Source organism: Pleurodeles waltl, chromosome 4_2 (genome assembly GCF_031143425.1).
Source record: "Pleurodeles waltl isolate 20211129_DDA chromosome 4_2, aPleWal1.hap1.20221129, whole genome shotgun sequence".
NCBI classification, from domain to species: domain Eukaryota; kingdom Metazoa; phylum Chordata; class Amphibia; order Caudata; family Salamandridae; genus Pleurodeles; species Pleurodeles waltl.
This window is the reverse complement of record NC_090443.1, coordinates 358,470,309-358,490,491: the sequence shown is the minus strand read 5'-3', so window position 1 is coordinate 358,490,491 and position 20,183 is coordinate 358,470,309. Positions and strand designations below refer to the sequence as shown.

The window sequence follows — 20,183 nt, the reverse complement described above, 5'->3', positions numbered from 1 at the left end:
AGCCTGAACAAAATGCAACAAAATAAACACTTTCATATATCATTGTTTCAAATCTTACTAGGGCGGTTGCTAGTTTGTAATAATTTTCTAACTACAGAACTGATATTGGCGCAGTTCTGACAACATATAGAGACATCTCAGTGGTTTGTTTGTGTGCATAACACCCTGATAACAGAATTCAATTTTCACGGCCCTGCCAACATCACAATGTTCTGCTTCTTAACAAAACCTTTCGTGTCTTTCTATGGGGACGGGGAGGATTTTACAGATGGTGGTGTATGTATTTATATTACCGAAAAATGATGGACTCGCACTGAACCCCAGACAGGAGGCTGGTTTTGCGCCAAAGTGCCACTTATTTATGTAACTTGTTGATTTTCTGAGTGCAACGGTAGGAATAACCTAGCTTTGAAGATGGAAAAAGAAAGGTGACAGCCTCAACATTGGTGGCAGTGTGGGTGAGGTGTTTTTTAAATGGTGTAACCTCGGGGATTTCACACAGCAGGTATAATTCGAAAGTGCCATAATTATGCAAAATATACAGTGTAATTTATATTTCGTCTGACATAGTAATGATCAGAATTTCCAGATTGCTTGATAAATTCAGTCTTCAAATTTAACTAATTAATCCCTGCACATTGTCAGGCCGTGGAAACATTTTAATGCAAGATTAAGGGCCATATTTATACTCTGTTTGCGCCGAAATTGCGTCGTTTTTTTTGACGCAATTTCGACGCAAAACTAACGCCAACTAACGCCATATTTATACTATGGCGTTAGAGGCGAATAGCGCCAAAGTTCCCGGAATGTGCGTCATTTTTTAGCGTGAACCCCTTCCTTGCGTTAATGATATGCAAGGGAGGCGTTCCCGTCTAAAAAATGACTCCCAGGCCTTTACGTGGTATTTATACTCCCGGGCAAAAGAGACGCCCGGGAGTTGGCGTGGCTAAAAACGGCGCATTTGCGCCACTTTTTAACGCCTGCTCAGGGCAGGCGTTAAGGGGCCTGTGGGCTCAAAATGAGCCCACAGGTGCCCTCCCATGCCCCCAGGGACCCCCCCTGCCACCCTTGCCCACCCCAGGAGGACCCCCAAGGATGGAGGGACCCACCCCAGGGACATTCAGGTAAGTTCAGGTAAGTATAATTTTTTTTTTTTATATATTTTTTTGGTGGCATAGGGGGGCCTTATTTGTGCCCCCCTACATGCCACTATGCCCAATGACCATGCCCAGGGGACAGAAGTCCCCTGGGCATGGCCATTGGGCAAGGGGGCATGACTCCTATCTTTACAATGATAGGAGTCATGTTGATGGGGGATGGGCGTCGAAAATAAATGGCGCAAGTCGGGTTAAGACGATTTTTTCGACGTAACCTGACTTGCCCCATTTTAAGACGCCCATGCGCCATTTTCCCCCTACGCCGGCGCTGTCTGGTCTACGTGGTTTTTTCCCACGCAAACCAGGCAGCGCCGGTCTGATTGCGCCGTCTAACGCCATTCCATAAATACGGCGCCCGCATGGCGCTTCAGAATGGCGTTAGACGGCGCAAAACTTTTTGACGCTAAACTGCGTTAGCGCAGTTTAGCGTCAAAAAGTATAAATATGGGCCTAAACCTTTAGGCCCATATTTATACTTTTTTAGCGCCGCATTTGCGTCGTTTTTTGACGCACAATCGGCGCAAACTTACAAAATACAGGCCCATATTTATACTTTGTTAGCACCACATTTGCACCGTTTTTTGACGCAAAAACGGCACAAACTTACAAAATACATTTGTATTTTGTAAGTTTGCTCTGCCTTTGCATCAAAAAATAACGCAAATGTGGTGCTAAAATAGTATAAATATGGGCCACAATTGTATTTTGTATATTTGCGCCTTTTTTTGCGTCAAAAAGCAGCGCAAATGCGGCGCTAAAAAAGTATAAATACGGGCCTTAGTATTTTTGCATCTGGAGGGTCAGCATCCTAAGGCCTATGAACACAAAGTACAGATGTGGTAACTAAACTGTGGTCCACGCGCCGTTCTTTGGCTAAAATATTTATGAGTTTATTTAACATTAACAAGACCACTGCAACCAAACAGGTCACTGAACCCAGCTAACCTCGACATTTTATATTTACATTTCACTAATTCCCACAGTAAGTAAATCCTTACACAATATGCTTACATCCTTTACACTTTCGTACAATCTTCATTTACCTTGGTTTCAGACCGAACAGCAAGAAAAGCTCTAGGACATTGAAGTCACGTCTTTGAGCCTTTACTAACTCAGGAAGATAATAACCGTCTTTACAGTTATCCATAAAAATATCCTAAATAAAACATTCTCCATAAAAAGAAAAGTTAAAAAAAAATGTTTTTGGGAAGACCGCTGAGTTTCTCAAAACTCCAGTAATCATCTAGTATTATTATTATTATTATTATTATTAATAATGTTTTTATTATTATTACTACTATTACTAATTCTACTAGTACTACTACTAATAAAAATGCTAATAACTTCCATAGTATATAGCCTATGTTATCACAGTTTTACCATTTTGCAGAAAAAGGGGTGTCACTATGTGTACCAAGTTTGCAGAATTTGATCATTTCTAATTGAACATTACTCTGACTTTGGGGAAGTTTCCATTAGGTTTATGGGGAATAAACTAAGCTCCACTGATGGCACATGCGCCAATAAAATGACGTCTTTATCCTGAACTGTGACCTGAAATTTATGATCTCCAGGAGTAGAGAAAATGGAGGGTAAATAGTGTAATTTTAACACAATGACTAAAATCAGGACGATCATCCGTCCCACACATAAACGACTGAAGACGCATATTTAAATGTGATTACCATTACACGAAGAATATGAAATCCAGGTGTAAAATAATGGTGTGTTTAATTTTACATCGTCTGGGAGGTATTTTTGTTTTGAGATACATTGGTATCTGTGCACTTTCTTTCATTTCTAAGCTTTCTTAACTATAATAACCTGTGGCCTGGAAAAGAATGCTAATCCAAAAAGTGGTATTTCACAGTGTGGGGAAACACATGTGCCTATGTAGGAGAGCGCTTGCACACCTTTTTTTCATTGATGTAACTGGCATTTCCAAGTTTCTGAAAATAAGCATGCTGTCCCCCATGCTCCGACATAACAGACAGTAGCTCTTGGGAATTTACAATGAGACAGCTTTAAGTCGTTTCAAAAGTGATTGCAAAGTGCACTTGGATTTATACATTTTTATAGGTTAGGTTTATATTTTACTTTTTAGACCACTTTTCCCCAACAAAAATGTGAAATCCTACTTGAACACCAAATACTTGCCAGGCTTAACTATCACTGTAATACCAAATGAACACAAACAGCGTATCGTAAAACCTATGTACACTAATTCGATGCAGCTATCAACACTCAATTGTGGTTATCGTTAAATTCCCAATAGAAGTGTCTTAAGTCAGTGATAGGCACTGGCTTTCATTTTTGGAGACCTGCACATATTTTCAATCATACCACATGCCCAGAACATGAGTAACACGTCAAAAAAGGGAGAATGAAGAAGGAGTTGAAAGATAAGAAACAATGACAAAGTGAGGAATCAGGGATTACAAATAATCTCTAAGAGACAGAAAGTGTAGGGTGAAGGAAAACAAGACATAAGAAGGAATCAAGGTGAGACTGCCCTAGTATTCGGCAAACCCAGTATTTCGCAGCTTTGTGGCAGAGTGCTAAGAAAAAGTTGGGATTAAGTGATGGAGCGCTCCCTGGCTCACTCCTGGAATTCATCGGTAAACCGGGACTACTACAATAGAACATCACAACTACTTGTAAAACATTTGACGCCAACAACTTAATAGACAAAATGTCATATGTTGAACTACTGAGGAGGCATTATATACGATGCTCTTTTATTTGTAATAACCCTAATTTATAATTACCACTAGAAATATGTTAGATTAAAGATGAATGTTCATTAATGGACAGAAAATTGTGTTGGTATCATTAATGCTAGGAACTAATGAGTGTGTTTTTTTATGCAGTGATTCAGATGAATTATGCGAACTTGTTCCTAGAGGTAAGAACTCTCTCTCAGTATCCTTCTGAAGATGAAGGTCTTGCGACATTGTCTAATTTTAAGCTGTTTTGTAAAATCATGGGGAACTACATGGAATGTGATTTACGGCTCTTTGAAGTGAAAATTTCACTCGAGAAATGCTTCACGTAAAAAGTCACTTGAGATACTGACAAGGCCGTAATTTTGAAGCAGAAAATATTTAGAGGAATGATTTCTGCACACATCAATTTCCCATTGACACAAATGATACAGAATTAAATGAGCTAACATATCTGGAAATTTCTCAAATGTTGCATTACATAAAATCTGCTAATTTTGAAAATTTCAGTACTGTAATTATAATTTTGCCTGGGCCTTGTAAACATCAATATAATGATCTTGACCATTCAAGCCATTCTTAGTGCACCACAGTCATCTTAGCCTATGGATGTTGTTTTACATATACATTCCTCTTCAAATAGGCATTATTCCTCAATAGTACAATTAAATAAATTACAATGTCACGCAAAATTGCCAGGACAGACATCCACTATTAGAATAAATATTCCAGAAGGAAGGCAATCTTCTTTGGCGCTGCTGCTTGCAAATCCATGTCCTTCTGCACATTTTCGAGGAGACATGAGCAATGAAGCACTTGAACACTGTGTTAAGTGTTCATTAAAAGTGATGTTTTCTTTTTTTGAGCATTCTTAAGTTCAGTAGGCAAATTCAGAAGTAAAAAAATACAAGCCAGGCTGTTTTGCCTTGCAGGAGGCTTAGTTATGGTTGAGACATCATACTGCTCATTCTGTTTCTTATAGTTAATATAGCACTTTTTAGGAACTAAACATTAGAAACGTGTAGGATGGAAGAATACATTTTTGGTTCTGGGTCCCTAAAAAGCATTGGAAATCAGAAAAAAATGTAGTGAATTCCATTTCAAATAATGACAATTCATATGAATTTCACAGTAAAAACTCTTACTGTGGAACAACAGCTACTTTTAAAAGGTATGCACAACACATCATATGAATTAACACAAACACATTATGATGGTCATTATAAGTTTGATGGATGGAAAAGGCCGTCCGCAAAAAATCCTGAGGTCAGGTTACAGCCAGTGTGGTCCCCTTCCAATGGGCCCCATAAAGAGTTTTCTGCTGGCCCGGGGGAAACATCCTACAACAGTGATGCTGGCTCATAATAGAGCTGGCAACAATGCAGTGGTGCGTAGGATGCACCAGCACACCTCGTGAATGTCACTGTCTGCAAAGCACACAGTGAAAATCGCAACAGGCTGGCCGGGGGGGGGTGGCCCTACACTACCCAATCCAAGTGCATGGGCAGTGCAGGGGCCCCCCGGGGCAGCCTGCATCCTGTCTCCGCCAGTCTTTACATTGCAGGGCTAACCCCATGTAATTGCCGGCAGAGAAGGGAATTGTAATCCCCAGGGCAGCTCTGTCTTAAGACCACCAGGGCCGCGGTGGCGGTCTGACCGCCCCCAATGTGGCGGTCCGACAGCCACAGTACGACCTTGGGTGCTGTGCCACGGTCGGACCACGACCACCACTGGAGGGAATGGTGGGGCTGGCGGTCCTAATCCACCAGGGCAGCACTGCAAGTGTGGGAAGGGGACCGCACTCGCGGTAACCTGACTGCAGGAGTTTGGCAGACAGCCTTTTCCATCAGCCGAACTCATAATGACCCCCATAGTGTGTAATATAGCAAAAGCGGGCTACAGTAGGACAAATGTTTGTGGTTATACCATGATCAGTCTAGCCTACAGGGCTATCAGGCAGTGACCTATTGGCGGGTCTGGCAGATCAGTGTGTGGGCTGCTTTTTTAGCAGCTTGTGGGCCTGTTTTATTGCCATGTGGGCCTGTTTTACTTTTAAACTCTGTGATATTCACACAAATGCATGCTGTACCCCATACCTTGAAAAATACTCATACAGCATGTTTAAAAGTTCAAAGCAGGTCTGAGTTGCACAGGTGGGCCACTTCTTTAGCTATCTGCTTCGGTAATGTGGTTCGGTTATTTTGTTGCCCGGGCGTACCTTATGATCTAGTCAGATTCTGGTTTGGTTTTTATTGCAATATTGATGCTATACTTTGCCAAACGAAAAATGTAGTAGTTCCTAGCAATGATGAAATACTTATGAAGGATAAGGTACTCATTTTAAGGCCCCATTTAAATCTGCTGGAATGCATAACAGCGGTTACCACCCTATTAGAATGATTAAGTCCATCGGAAGTACACAGATGTGTTATGTTTCAAACAGTGATTACGGACTCTGTAAGTATCCAAAGTTTTTGAGCAAAATTGCAGGGTAAAAATAGTACCTAACTTAGGAATTGGAAACAAAATTCCTGACTTCACTAAAAATGACTAATTTAGGCCCTGTTAACTCCAACTCCCAGATTTACTTCTAGCATCCAACCTTATCGGTTCCTTAACTATCTCTAAGGCCCCCTTTATATGTTTCACTGGGAAAGTGCAAATCACATATATTTCTTGAAGACTTTTCTTCTGCTGAAAGCAGGCAAAATGTGCAGGTCAAAGCAATAGGTAAAAGGAATAAAATATAGCAAGCTGCAAGGGAATGCTCATTCCATTTGTTATTCCCCATTTCTCAGGGGCGGTATTCCATCATCCAAAAAGTATCAGTACCGGAGGTATCAATGATTCCAGCTGCAGAAATACCTATTCAGAAGTCCAAGCTTACTCGTAACTGTGGTGTGCTGCAATACTGCAGCTGAAGTATTGACTCAGATATATAACGATATATAAATATATTTATTTATTTTGATTTTGTACATATGAGTGATTTTTAACCTCAACTTCACTCTCTACATTCCACAAGCTTTGGATATTGTGCACCGCTTTTTTGTTAATTATTGTTCCGCGTTGTTTGGTTCGCGGTTGGGCTAGCACGCTACTTGGAGTGCGCGTGATACATTTTAACCAAACCTTTGAAGAATCTTCACACTGCACCGTGCCGCTGTGATACTATGTTTCCCTCCCGTGTGATCATCGCCGCCACAGAAGAGAGTTGGATTATCTCTCTGAGGTAAGGAGTATTGTTCACGGGGCGGTTTCAAGGAGTTTATTGGAAGTACACCGGCGTTCGGCTCAAATAGACTATGAGAGTTAATGATTTGGAATATCCATTGCAAATCAACAACGTGTTTACTACGCTCGTGTGAGTACTTTTTGTAGATTTGGATGTACGTTTTTCGTCGGCTCCTTTGATTTGATTTGATTTTGCTCACACACGCTGTCCCATTGTATCCGGTCCGGTGCTTAAAACTTTCCCGATAGATAATTTTGGGATTTTTTTTAATTTTAGAATCCCGTTCTCTGTTGCAAATTTTGCATTTTGCAAACCCGTTTTTATAATTGGATGGAATCCAGCGGATGACTGTTGTCCGACAAGTTTGTAGATTGAGGGTTCTGTTTTACAATTGTTCAGCTGGCTGCACTTTTTCCATTTTTTACGTGACTCATCAGTTTTGAATAACAAAGTGCGTGATGGCAAATTGAAGAGCTTTGTGGGAACAGGCAGCTACCACATTGTTTGACAGTACTCCAGGAACATCAGCTGCCATTAATTCACAAACACGCACCGCAGTTAATGTTATTTTTGAACTAGAAAAGCACGCATCTTAGAATAAAAAAAATGGTGTGAAATGACCTCACTAACTAAATACATAGAAAGTGGTCGTGTACCACGAGGTTTAAGAATTCTAATATTGCCCACCCTTGGAGATATTGACCCTGATCTTTTGGAACAATGGAGATTGCATACATCTGACTGTTCAGTCAAATTGATGGATACTTTAATTACTCAATCCAAACGTCGTATGGAAGTACAAACTCAGAAGATTGAACAGTTAATGAAAGAATTAGAAAAAATTGGTAATTCTCAAGAAATACAACAACTATTGGTGAAAATGGAAGAACGTATCACTAAAAAAAGAGGATGAAATTAAAACTCGCAAGGTTTGAAAATTCAACAGAGACAAAAAAGATTATGAAGTAGGAAGAATTTATACATTTGCTCGCAAATTCAACACACTTGGAGCACAAGATAAAATTGTAACTACAGATAGCTCCAAGCTGACAGTTAATTCGGTGGATTATAGTTCTGAATTAAGTTCATCAGCGGATGAAGCCCCTGCAAACAAATTGGATTTTCATGGGGAAATGAGACTACTACAATCAGTCATGCCACAATCCAACAGGAGCAGAGGATGAAGTCGAGGAGGTACAAGACACGGAGGGGGAAGAGGAAGAAATTACAAACATCAAGACTAGAAGGGAATTTTCAATTTGACAATTCCAATATCATTGTAAATATTACTAAAGTTCAACTGACTCTGAATCAAAAACGCATTCTCAACTTACGGCTAAGTTTCTGTCCAGATATTTATTGGGATTATGTTGATACTAGAATAGAACTATATAAATTTACATGCAAGTTGCATTTAATGAAACATTTCTCCAGTACAACTCGGGCCATCACATCAGAGTCTTATACCAATGTAGATATGCCCTCAGGGTTTCATATCAATGATGTCCCTGATTTAGTAGAGATTGGCAACTTGAGCTGTTCTACCAACACGAGTCATGGACAATGAAACCTTGAATGAAATGGGATTTACAACTGATCAGACCATCTGAAGTGCATTAAATCCTTCGAGCAGATTCAATCCCCAGTTACCTACTGGTAACTTGATTGATATGTTTTATGAATTGGTAGTTGATGATATTGATCTTTTTCGCACTAATTGGAATAGTACCAAAGTGAAAAAATCTAAGAGAACCAATTTTTCAGCTGTAGATTGGAAAGATCTAAATGAACTTAAATCCAATAACACTATTGTCATCAAACCCTCCGACAAAGGAGGCAATATTGTTATTATGGATATAGATAGTTATGTGAAGGAGGCCAACCATCAACTATCCAACAAGCATCATTATCAAAACTTCAGTACTAATCCCACTATTGAATATCAAACCATGTATTGGGAGATGCTTAATACTTGGCACGCGAACTGTATTAAAGACCAAAATGAGTATCTTTATTTGAAAGTTACATCTACAAAAATTCCTTGTATTTACTTTTTACCAAAAATTCACAAAAATAAAAAACATCCACCCTGTCGACCAATTGTGAGTATGAATTCCTCTCTCCTGGAAAACACTTCCCGTTACTTGGACCTCTTTCTATGTCCTTACGTAACTGAACTGCCTTCATATTTACGAGATACCAATGATTTTCTAGTCAAGATTCACAACATTCCATGGCAATCCAATTATTCATTGGTGACCATGGATGTGACCGCTTTATACACCTCTATCATGCATGAATATGGTATTCAGGCCAGTAGTCACTTTTTAGGCACCCATAAAATATAATTCTTTCTACATACTAATATGCTTGTGAGCATGCTTAGATTCTGTCTTACCCACAATGCCTTTGTATTTGATAACCAGTACTATTTACAAAAACACGGGACAGCAATGGGAGCCTCATTTGCTCCCTCGTGTGCGAACCTACAATATGGGCTGGTGGGAAAAGGAAATAGCCTGGTCTGATTCCAACAGCAAGCATATGGAACAAGTGATATTATGGGTCAGATACATAGATGATCTTTTCCTTATTTGGGATGGTGATGAACTATCCCTGGCACAATATGTCAATTCATTAAATAACAATGAGCTCAATATCCATCTTGACTTAAAATACAGTGCACAGACCATAGAATTTCTTGATGTTCAGATCACGGTCCAAAAAGACAGTTTACAGACAACTATTTATTGCAAACCCACAGCCTGTAATTCTATTCTGCATGGTAATAGCAGTCACCCTAAAGCTTTAAAGTGGAGCATTCCATATAGTCAATTCTTACGGGCTCGTAGGAATTGTTCTAATGATGAATGCTTCAATACTGAGATTGCGATTATGACACAAAGATTTCTTGAAAGAGATTATCCTCCAAAGATTTTAAAGAATGCACAGTTGAGGGTGTCTAACATTTCCAGGGATAAACTTCTTTTTAAATCTGGAGACATTAACAATCAGGGTCAAGATGATAGATCATTGCCTAGACTTTTTCTTGAATTTAATTCCCAACATTCTCAATTGAATAAGATCATACAAAAGAATTGGCATGTTCTCAGACATGATTCATCTATCAGGGACAATATAGGTTTACATCCTCAAATAACATACCACAAAACTCAGTCATTGGGTGATCATCTAACCAGAAGTCTGTTCAGTTCTAAAGCTAATTTATCCTGGCTATCGAAGAACAGTTTGGGTTTTTGGAAATGTGGGCATTGTAAATCTTGCTTATATGCTCAAAATACCAGTTCCTATACCACATTTGAGGGGCAAATTTGTGAAATAACTGACCGAATTACCTGTGAAACTGAATATGTTGTATATGTTATTGAATGTGGCTGCCATAAAAAATATGTAGTAGGCAGCACCATTCATAAACTGAAAGTGAGATTTTTACAACATCTTAGAGCTATCAAGAATCATGATCCTTCCTACCCCTTAGCCAAACATTTCTGGGACGTACATGAAGGCAATTGCAGCTCCTTAACATTTTATGGTATAAAAACCATTGCTGCTCATCCCGAGGGGGCAATAGAACTGCCCATTTAAGACAAACTGAATCAAAAATGATTTTATCATTAGGCACTGAAAACCCCTGGGGTCATAATTTGGATGCGGAACTTCATGTACATCTGTAAATGTTGATATCATTGCAGTCTCTTATCAGATTCTAGGAGATCACTTTGACTATAAGCAATAAGTTTGATTGTAATGAGAAGTTTTATGGGATTTTGTATTGACCACAATATTTCCAGACAAGGACACTGTTTCTTTGTGAAACATATATATTATACATAGTATTTTAATGTTTTTACGCTTTATTCCCTGCTTTGCACTTAATTAGCACTCTTAGGGGTACATCTAGCAGTCTCCTCATATCTATGTCCATGTCCTTGGATCATATTTATTTTGGTTCCAATTTTTGCATTGGCCAAGATCCCTTCTTTCTATCATGAACATAACAATTTTCTAAATTGATATAATATCTATTTCTATATAATCTTAACTCTTTGATAGAATTATTTTAATATTTGATTATCTATTTATATATGAATTCAGCATTATTATTAAGATTAATTGAGATATTTAAATGTTTGTATCAATTATGATCAAATTTCTTTGGGGTATTGATATATATTAACTCAATAATTGTCTCTTTTAGAATCATCTTTTCTATCATCTTCTCTTGTATTTATAGGTCAGACAATTTATTTATCAATTAAAATATGTACAGATTGAACATATTAATGATATTTATTAATTGAAGATGTTTAGATTATAATGTATACCTTTTATTCATATATTAGGCTTTTGAAACAACTAAGTTAAAATTGTTAGTATATTTGAGTAAAATAATTTTTATATGTGGGTTATTTTTTTCTATAGAATTTCCAATTAATAATTGCAAATGCATTTATTATTTACTGGTGAAAATGGTTTAATAAGATTTTAGGGAACCATATAATATATAATTTTGCTATGTTTGGAACTTTGACTTTTATCCAAGTACGTGGGCACAAAAATTGAGATTTCAAATCTAAGATTGTTACGTTACAAAATGGCTGCCCCTTTTGCACATCTCTTCTTAGCTATGATGTGAAAAGCAAAGAAGGACTATAGGATATGAATTGTCTGGTGTCTATAGGATATGAAATGTCTCCCAATGTCCAATTGAAGGCTGTTGCCGAAACACGTCGACATTTGGCTGCGACAGCGTGTGCTTGTCTTGTAGGCACCTTTAAGACTTTTGTATTGAGGAACTATTTTTGAAAGTTCTGATTATTTACTCATTTACTATGTTTTTCATCATTTTTTGCCTTTATATGAACTTATTCAATAAAATGAAACCGACGATTTTGTACATATGAGTGATTTTTAACCTCAACTTCACTCTCTACATTCCACGAGCTTTGGATATTGTGAAGCCTTTTGGTGTCTGATTCAGTTGCACCGCTTTTATATGTGTGTGTCTGTGTCAATGTATAGTTAGGATCTAGTTACCATTAGAAAAAATATATAATAATAATAAACTTATATATATATATACACACACACATATATCTTTCCTTCTATCTATCTATCTATCTATCTATCTATCTATCTATCTATCTATCTATTTATCTATCTAAATATATATATATATATATAAATGCTATTGAGGGTAGTACTTCTTTATTTTCTTTAGAAGTTGAAATTTATAAAACAATTAATTTATTGAATGAGTATTCATTCTGAAGAATGAATGTGCTGTTACATGTTATTTTATTAGTTCTAGGTTAAAATAAGTATTTTAAATTAGTGTACATGCATATTTTACATTGAAACATTATTATAATATTTTTTAATTAATAAACTTTAGTGAGTTTCCTTATACTTTCCCATAGTGTACTCTCTGTGGTGGAGATCTTCATCAACGTGTGAAAAGTTAGTAATGGACACTTTACACTCATTAATTCAGTCTTATATGTCTCCATACCTTGAACTGATGGGAATGAAACATGTAAGTCTACACTTAAGTGTAAAGATAGTCTCGGAAATGATGACCAGCACAAAAGTTTAGATTTATATCTAGGTGCAGGAGTAGATTTACACCTGAGTAAATTTACATGTGTGAATTTACCCTTGTGACTAGGCCCCTAAATCCTGCAGAAGCCAGTGACCATTCCTCTCCAGGAGGAGAAAAGAATAGGGCAAGAAAGGTAAAGGCAATTGTTAAGTGTTTAGAAGTTATAATGCTACCCTGTAGATGGATGGTTAATTTAATTATATGCAAATCCCATAGTGTACATTTACAACACTATAATGCTGGCATGAGTGTTGCCAATGCCCAGCATTCGCACTATATGTGATGAAAAGTAAAATGAAATAAAGTGGTCAGAGGTTACCTCAACCTATGTCACTATGAAATGAGTGTCATTTTTCCATCCATTTCATGCCATATTTTGACTGAAGTAGCCGAGTCAGCAGTGATCCATGCTCTTACCTCCTGCTAATTATAGTGCACCTATACTTAACAATTATTGTATTCTCGAAATATGATATGCTCGTGTTATGAGACATAATTAGTAAATACATCGAAAATAGCAAGTAAATTTTTTAGATAACAACTGAATTTTTAAAGAAACTTCAAACCTTGTGTTGAGGGACAAAATGAGTAAATACTGATAAAAGTGGTGCTATGGTATTATCTGAAGACAGAACACATGTATATTCTAAAAAATGCAAGGTTCTCTTTGAGAGCTAGTGGAAAATATGACTATTTCTTCTTACTATTTAAGTGATTACTCTGAAACCTCTAGAAACTAATTACTGATGGCTTAGTATCCTTTTCTTTGAGCTAGAGGATAATTTCTGGCTGATACAGGAAATATCGCAGGACCCATGTGGATAGATTTTGTAATCTAAATTTGTAACTGTTTATAATTCTACAGAATGCACACACATGAATGAAGATGTATTTTGTTGTAATAATGGTTTTAATTCAATTTTGTAATCTGAGACATGCATGTGTATAAGATTGGTATTGATTAGACATATGAACCTTCATCATAAAACCTCTTATTTACAGAAGTGGCGGCCTACTTAAGGAGAGTACAAGTGGAGGGAGCATTATTTTTGTCAACTTTCACAGTTGTGTGTCAAATGTGTTGATGTTAAAATTATCAGCCTATATAAATGTTTCTTAGGCTTTCAATAAAACATCTGATTCATACCATAAACCACCTTGTAACTTTGCAGATGATGAGAAGCAGCTTTTGAGCGTAGAACCAATTTCTGGTGATCATTTGTTGGAAACCCACAGGAGAAAGATGGCAGATGAAGCAAGACTGTTCCTGGCTGAATTTCAGGTAGTTATTTAATAATGCCTTAATTTATACTTCCCATGTACTACATATTAAACAGATCATCAAGGTGCAAGCCTAAGCCCATAAAAACTGTAATTTGATATTTAATTAACATTGTTAAGTTATCTAAAAAGGTAATATTAATGTGGGGATGGATATTAAATCGGTCTTGAAGGAAACAGCTCCTTCTTATAAATAAACTAAGAAATAATTTTATTTAAGGAAGTTCTCAACATGAAATTTTAGATGACGTGCTGCTTCCCCAAATAGCAGAAATTGTGATTTATCCTCACTCCCCTGTTGTCCCGCTCTCCCTTTTCAGGCTCATTATATGATGGTGATGAACCTTAGCCAATGTGCAAATAACATTAAATAGCAAGTTCATCTTTTCGGTATAACATTGTCCTCTGCTGCTGTTGATCTTTTCAGTTTTATAACTATATGCAGCTGTCTTTCATTTTCTAACTTTAGGGTAACTAACTGACATATAACATGTATTTTGTTGTGGCATTGAATAAACGTTTTTTTTTGGTACAGTTAATAAATCTTTACAGGCTATGTGAAATATTTGAGGACCATATCTGAGAAATCGAAGTAGAAAATCAGTCTGGTGAAATATACCTACTCCAACCTCATTTATATTTCAATTACCATTATACCAGTGCTTGCCTTTCACTTTTAAAAACTAATACTGAACAGTATTCCCATTTCCTGAGTAGTAGGTTTGAAACGTGTGAGGCCCATACTTTTGAGAATTAGTTAGCACGTCAGCTGTCCCAGGCTGTCCTAAGCTTGACCCATAGTGCAGTTTTTATGATAGTTAATTACTGTTTTGCAGCTACCTCAACTATGATTGAAGTGATACATACCGATGGTGGCGATTAGTATAGAATAATCAAAGGAGGTTGATCACATGCTGCATTAATATATTTGGAAATAATACCCCTTTCAGGCTGTACCCTTCATGTGTAAATGAATGATCGGGAGATATGAGTGGACAAAATGTTTAGAATTTTGCTCACACTTCCTCTTTGTCTATCACCAACAGTAAATGAAGCTCTATGATTCAGAGGGTGCCTGTTATGATTTTATGATTAGGGGGAACCTCTCAAACAAAGGCTACTCAGCCCACATCATTTGAATCACTATATCTGCAAATAAGGGCAATTGGGCTTTATGCAGTGCAGTATTCTGTGAATAAGTGAGCAACTCTCTAGTCCACTGTAAGAAATGATGTGAGGGTTTTAGAACAAAGAATACCTATGGTGATCTGTTACTGCACTTTTTCAGAGTATTCCTAGGGTATTCAGCAAGTTGCCCATAAAGGATGCTCGCGAGTCGTACAATCAGTCGAAGAACCGATATGTAGATATTCTGCCATGTAAGTATTTCAATAGTAGAACCAAACACGTCACTTTCTGGACAAGGCATGATTTAAATACATAATGTTCACTTTATAATTTACATGTACTTATTTCAATAGATGATGAAAATCGAGTTGAGCTCAGTTTGATAAGTGGAGAACAGGGATCCGATTATATCAATGCCAGCTTTATTAATGTAAGTGACATTTCCTACTCACATATTTCTGAAGTGAAGAAGATTTAATGCTGTTATCAATCACGGTAAAATAATTTGGCTGTTCTATACAAATAAGGGAACTACTTGTTTTGCTGTTGTTCTGTGCACATTACATGGTTTTCAAGCACAAAACTTTGAAACGCCCTCCCAATATACTATGTTTTATCTTGTTTAACTGAAAGAATTCTTAGGACCATTATATCTCAGTTTTAACATGAAATTTAAAAATATCAATATAATAACTTATGCCCTCATTAAAACTTTAGCGGTCCTAAAAGCGTATCGCCAAAGCTGTGGGGTGGACGCCACTGTCATACTGGTGGCATAATGCAATGTTCCAGCCGGGCTGACCGGCAGGAACATTGTAATATGCATTCCCGCCGGACTTGCCAGTGGAAACAGTGCTAGGATATTGGCCATGGCTCCTTTAAGAGAGCAGAGGCCAATATCCTAGCACTCCAGCAGCCTCGGAATGTGCGCTGTCTGCATTGCAGACAGTGTGCATTCTAACGGTGCTGGGCAGGGGCCCCTCTGTGGTCCCCCTGTGTCCCCCGCACTGGCTTTCTGCCAGCATTTCATGATGGGGTCCCCGCCATAAAAGGGCTGGTGGTAAGTAGGGGTGTAATGAGCCAGGCGGCTCTTAGTTGAGCTCCGCCCTGGTTGGTTCCAACTCCGACTGCCGTCACCCCATTGGGAACAATGTTCCTGGTGGGAACAGCTGTCTCCTGGCGGGTCCGCCCACCAGGGTTGTAATGTGGTGGTCAGACTGCCACACTTGCAGTAGTCTGACCGCCACTGCGAGGCTGGCGGGTCTAGGGCTGCCAGCCTCGTAATAAGGCCCTTAGTAGTTTGTCATTACCCATCTCACTTGTTCTTAACATCTTTCATTTTCCCTTTTAATATATGCACTTTTGCCACATAGTACAACCCTCGTTTTTTTTCAGATTTCAACTCTATGTTTTTACTCTCCCCTTGGCTTCACCAGAACTATTCAGAAGCAATCTTGACAAATATGTCAACAAATGCAACAAAACATAAAATTGAAAAGGAAAATGTTTTATACTTACTTTTCCTCACTTTAGGGCACACTATTGAGCTGCTATTTTGCTAGATTACCAATGAAAATTGATCTATCACAGATATTCCCTCCAAGCAGAAGGGTATCTCTAATTACAACATGCAGTCCGGGGCCTTTGCTGACCTGCAGGGCTGTTGGGCTGACCGTCATTGACTAAATAACCTCTGGTCTTTACAACCAGACAAACACTTCTAGGTTCAAAATAGTGCCCGATGCCCTCCCATATCAATATGCACTCTCCACCCTAACATCATATAAATAGTCGGCATATCCTTATTTTCAATGTGTACACTGCAATTTCTTCTAATACACATGAGAAGGTCGGTTCCTAACAAAGCCTAGAATTCTTTTGACAACTAACCTTAGGTAGCTGAAGAGAAAGAAATACACACCAATATACAGAGACAGGACTGACGTAAAAAGCCCAATTAACTAAGCTGTTGCTATGACTTACTCTTGTAGTACTCTTAGCTTACTACTCACATTTCTGAAGAAAGCCCTAAAATCACTCAACTCTGCTGGCTGCGTCTCCGTCCAAATTAATAAACCTAAATGGATCATATGTCCTAACCGCATAGAAAGCCTGAATCTGTGGGTCACATTTGATGTAGCATACAGCAGCTGCCATTTCAGAGACAGACCTCTTCAGTGAGGGCATTGCTAATTAACTGTCATTATGAATGATTATTACTTTCATGCCTGCCTCCCTGAATACAGACATGTAACCCATTCAAGTGAGTGAGGCACATGTGACCACCTGTACGAAGAACACTGTGGCTCTGAATATTTAACATATGTAAGGCAGTTGTCAAAACCTTTCCAGATTGAACTATCGGCCAACGTGAAACCAAAATAAAGACGTATTTTGTATACAACAATATATTTCAGTTTTGATCAATAACAATTTTGCATGCTTGAACAAAGGTCAGATAATGTTTTCTTTTCATGATGGAAACCCAAATGGCCTTGTGTTTCCCTTCACGAATTATAACTGCTAAACCCAGTTTCTGCGCCCAGCACTGGATCACGTACTTCATATGCAGCTTTGATCTAAAATACAGGAAGTATTTTAATATTCTGTTATAATTGACATTAGTGTGCTAAACTATCTTTATCAAGAAAGTATGTTTTCTTTCTGAACAGGGCTTCAAGGAACATCAAAAGTACATTGCTGCGCAAGGTAAGGAAAGTGTTAAGTATCATGTGTACACCTTTTTAAATGTGATGCATTTCTTTAAAATGTGAGTGCTTATTTATGGCTCCATCAAAAGTTGTCTGGTATTCTCGGCGGGAGCGTGGTGGTGGGAGGGTGGCATCAGAGTTGACATAATCAATGGTATCATTCGTTTTTTAAATAGAGACATTATTAAACAAAGGCCCATATTTATACTTTTTGACGCAAATCAGCACCAGGGCAGATTTGCATCAAAAACTTTACTGCCGGCTAACGCCATTCCAACGCGCCAGCCGGGCAACTTATTTATGGAATGACGTTAGCCGGTGCTGCGGCCTGGTTTGCGTCAAAATAAATGATGGTAACCGGGCAGCAGAGGCGAAGGGAAGACTGGGGGTTGTGTGCCAAAGAATGGTGCAACTCAGATTAGAGTAAAAAATATTGGCTCTAACCTGACTAGCGCCATTTTTTGGCACACAACCCCCATGGAAATGACTCTTGTCTCAGCAAAGACAGGAGTCATGCCCCCCCCTGCCCAATGGCCGTGCCCAGGGTACTTCCGGGCATGGCCATTGGGCACAGTGGCATGTAGGGGGGCCAAAGTTAGGCCCCCATATGCCACTTAAAAAAAATATATATATACTTACCTACACTTACCTGCACTCACCATGGATGGGTCCCCATCCATGGGTGTCCTCCAGGGGTGGGATAGGATGGCAGGGGGTGTCCCTGGGTGCAGGGAAGGGCACCTGTGGACTGCTTCCATGGTCTCCCACCATGGAAATGAGCCCAGAGTTCCTTTAACGCCTGCCCTGACCCAGGCGATAAAAAACAGCACAAATCCAGCTGGGCGTCTTGTTTTAAGGCCCGCCTCCTCCTGTGCGTCATTTTGATACCGGAGGATAAATAAGGTGCACATGCATCAGAGTCATTTTTTGACCGGGAACGCCTACTTGCATGTCATTAGCGCAAGGTTAGGTAGGTAGGTAAGGTAGGTTTTCACGTAAAGAAAATGACTCAAACTTGATAACTTTGGCGCTGGACGGGTGTAGCACCAAAGTATAAATATGGAGTTAAGTTTGCGCTGAATTTGCGTAAAAGAAAATGACACAAAGCAGGCACAAACAGAGTTTAAATATGGACCAAAGTCTCTTAAATGGGCAACATAATGTGGACCATGGAGCACCAGGTTCTTTACAGCATGCAGATTCCCAGTTCTGGGGACTTCGCCTGTGTGATTTCTCACCATCTCTGAGCAGGTGGTAAATGTCATTGACATGAGGTTAGACAGGATGTGGAAATAAATCCACTACATATGGCCCCAGTGTTCTTTTACTTAGCAATGTGAGGTTTTGAACCAGTGGACAATATGGAGATTCCTGTTGTGGATGGGAACTCCTATCTGACTTATTTTCTAGTACAGAGAGTGGTAAACGAGACCTCACATGGAACACCAAATATATATGCATTGACACTTTATGCCTTTCCATTTACTTTGGGTGCAGAACATATGAACAGATAAGGAGCCAAATGTAGTTTTATCAGACTGAGCCATGAATTTTCTACGTCTTGCAATACATGTAGCTTCTGCTTAGTTGATTTAAGCCTATCAAATGTCTTGATCGAACTCCCTTATGAGAACATTTATGATTCTCCCCTATGCAGTAGTCTGATATTACCCCATTAAAATGTCGCTGATACTTTGCAATAAATGACTAATAATGGTTATCTGTGGTAGACACCTCACGGTGGTTCTGTTAATGGCTCCAGTAACCTCAGAGCTATCTGATTACAAAATAAACTTTAATTTCCACCCTGTTTTCTTCTCCTACATACACTAACACCATTGAATATATATTGGATAAAGCACCCCGTAGCGTACATTACAAGTATGTTGCAAGTCACTGAGGATATCCTTTGTAAGGTAATGGAACTCTGAGGTGACTTGGAGGTACTTGTCACACCGTCACCCTTCCGGCAAACTGCTTAAGCAGTTGGTGTGTTGGTCTTTAATATGAAAGCACAAGGATATTTGCAAACATGTAGAATATAAGCAGAATCTCTCAAGCAAAATTGAATAGACCAAAAAGTAGGTAAGTAATTGTTGCATATAGATATTATATTCACTTTAATAGATGTCATAGTTTTAAAAACTTTGTAGCCCAGAATGTGTAGAAACACACAAAGAGATTCAGGGCCCTATCATGAGTTTGGTGGGCGGCCTTTCAGCTGGAAAACCACCACTCTGGTTTTCTGCCCGCTGGCCCTATTACGAGTTTCCCGCTGGCCCAGCAGGAATCTCACCACAACATTGAACACCAGCTCGTAAACGA

The 20,183-nt window shown here is 38.6% G+C and overlaps 1 protein-coding gene across 4 annotated transcripts in view; it reads left to right on the top strand.

The window, feature by feature from the left end:
* Window positions 1-20,183, top strand: part of PTPRC (protein tyrosine phosphatase receptor type C) — a 536,505-nt gene that overhangs the window by 414,199 nt on the left and 102,123 nt on the right. For all 4 annotated transcript variants that reach the window (XM_069231438.1, XM_069231436.1, XM_069231437.1 and 1 more), the window contains 5 exons: window positions 4,028-4,062; window positions 13,911-14,020; window positions 15,308-15,398; window positions 15,501-15,577; window positions 17,820-17,856. In XM_069231438.1, coding sequence (XP_069087539.1) covers window positions 4,028-4,062; window positions 13,911-14,020; window positions 15,308-15,398; window positions 15,501-15,577; window positions 17,820-17,856 — 350 coding nt within the window. The remainder of the gene's footprint in view (window positions 1-4,027; window positions 4,063-13,910; window positions 14,021-15,307; window positions 15,399-15,500; window positions 15,578-17,819; window positions 17,857-20,183) is intronic.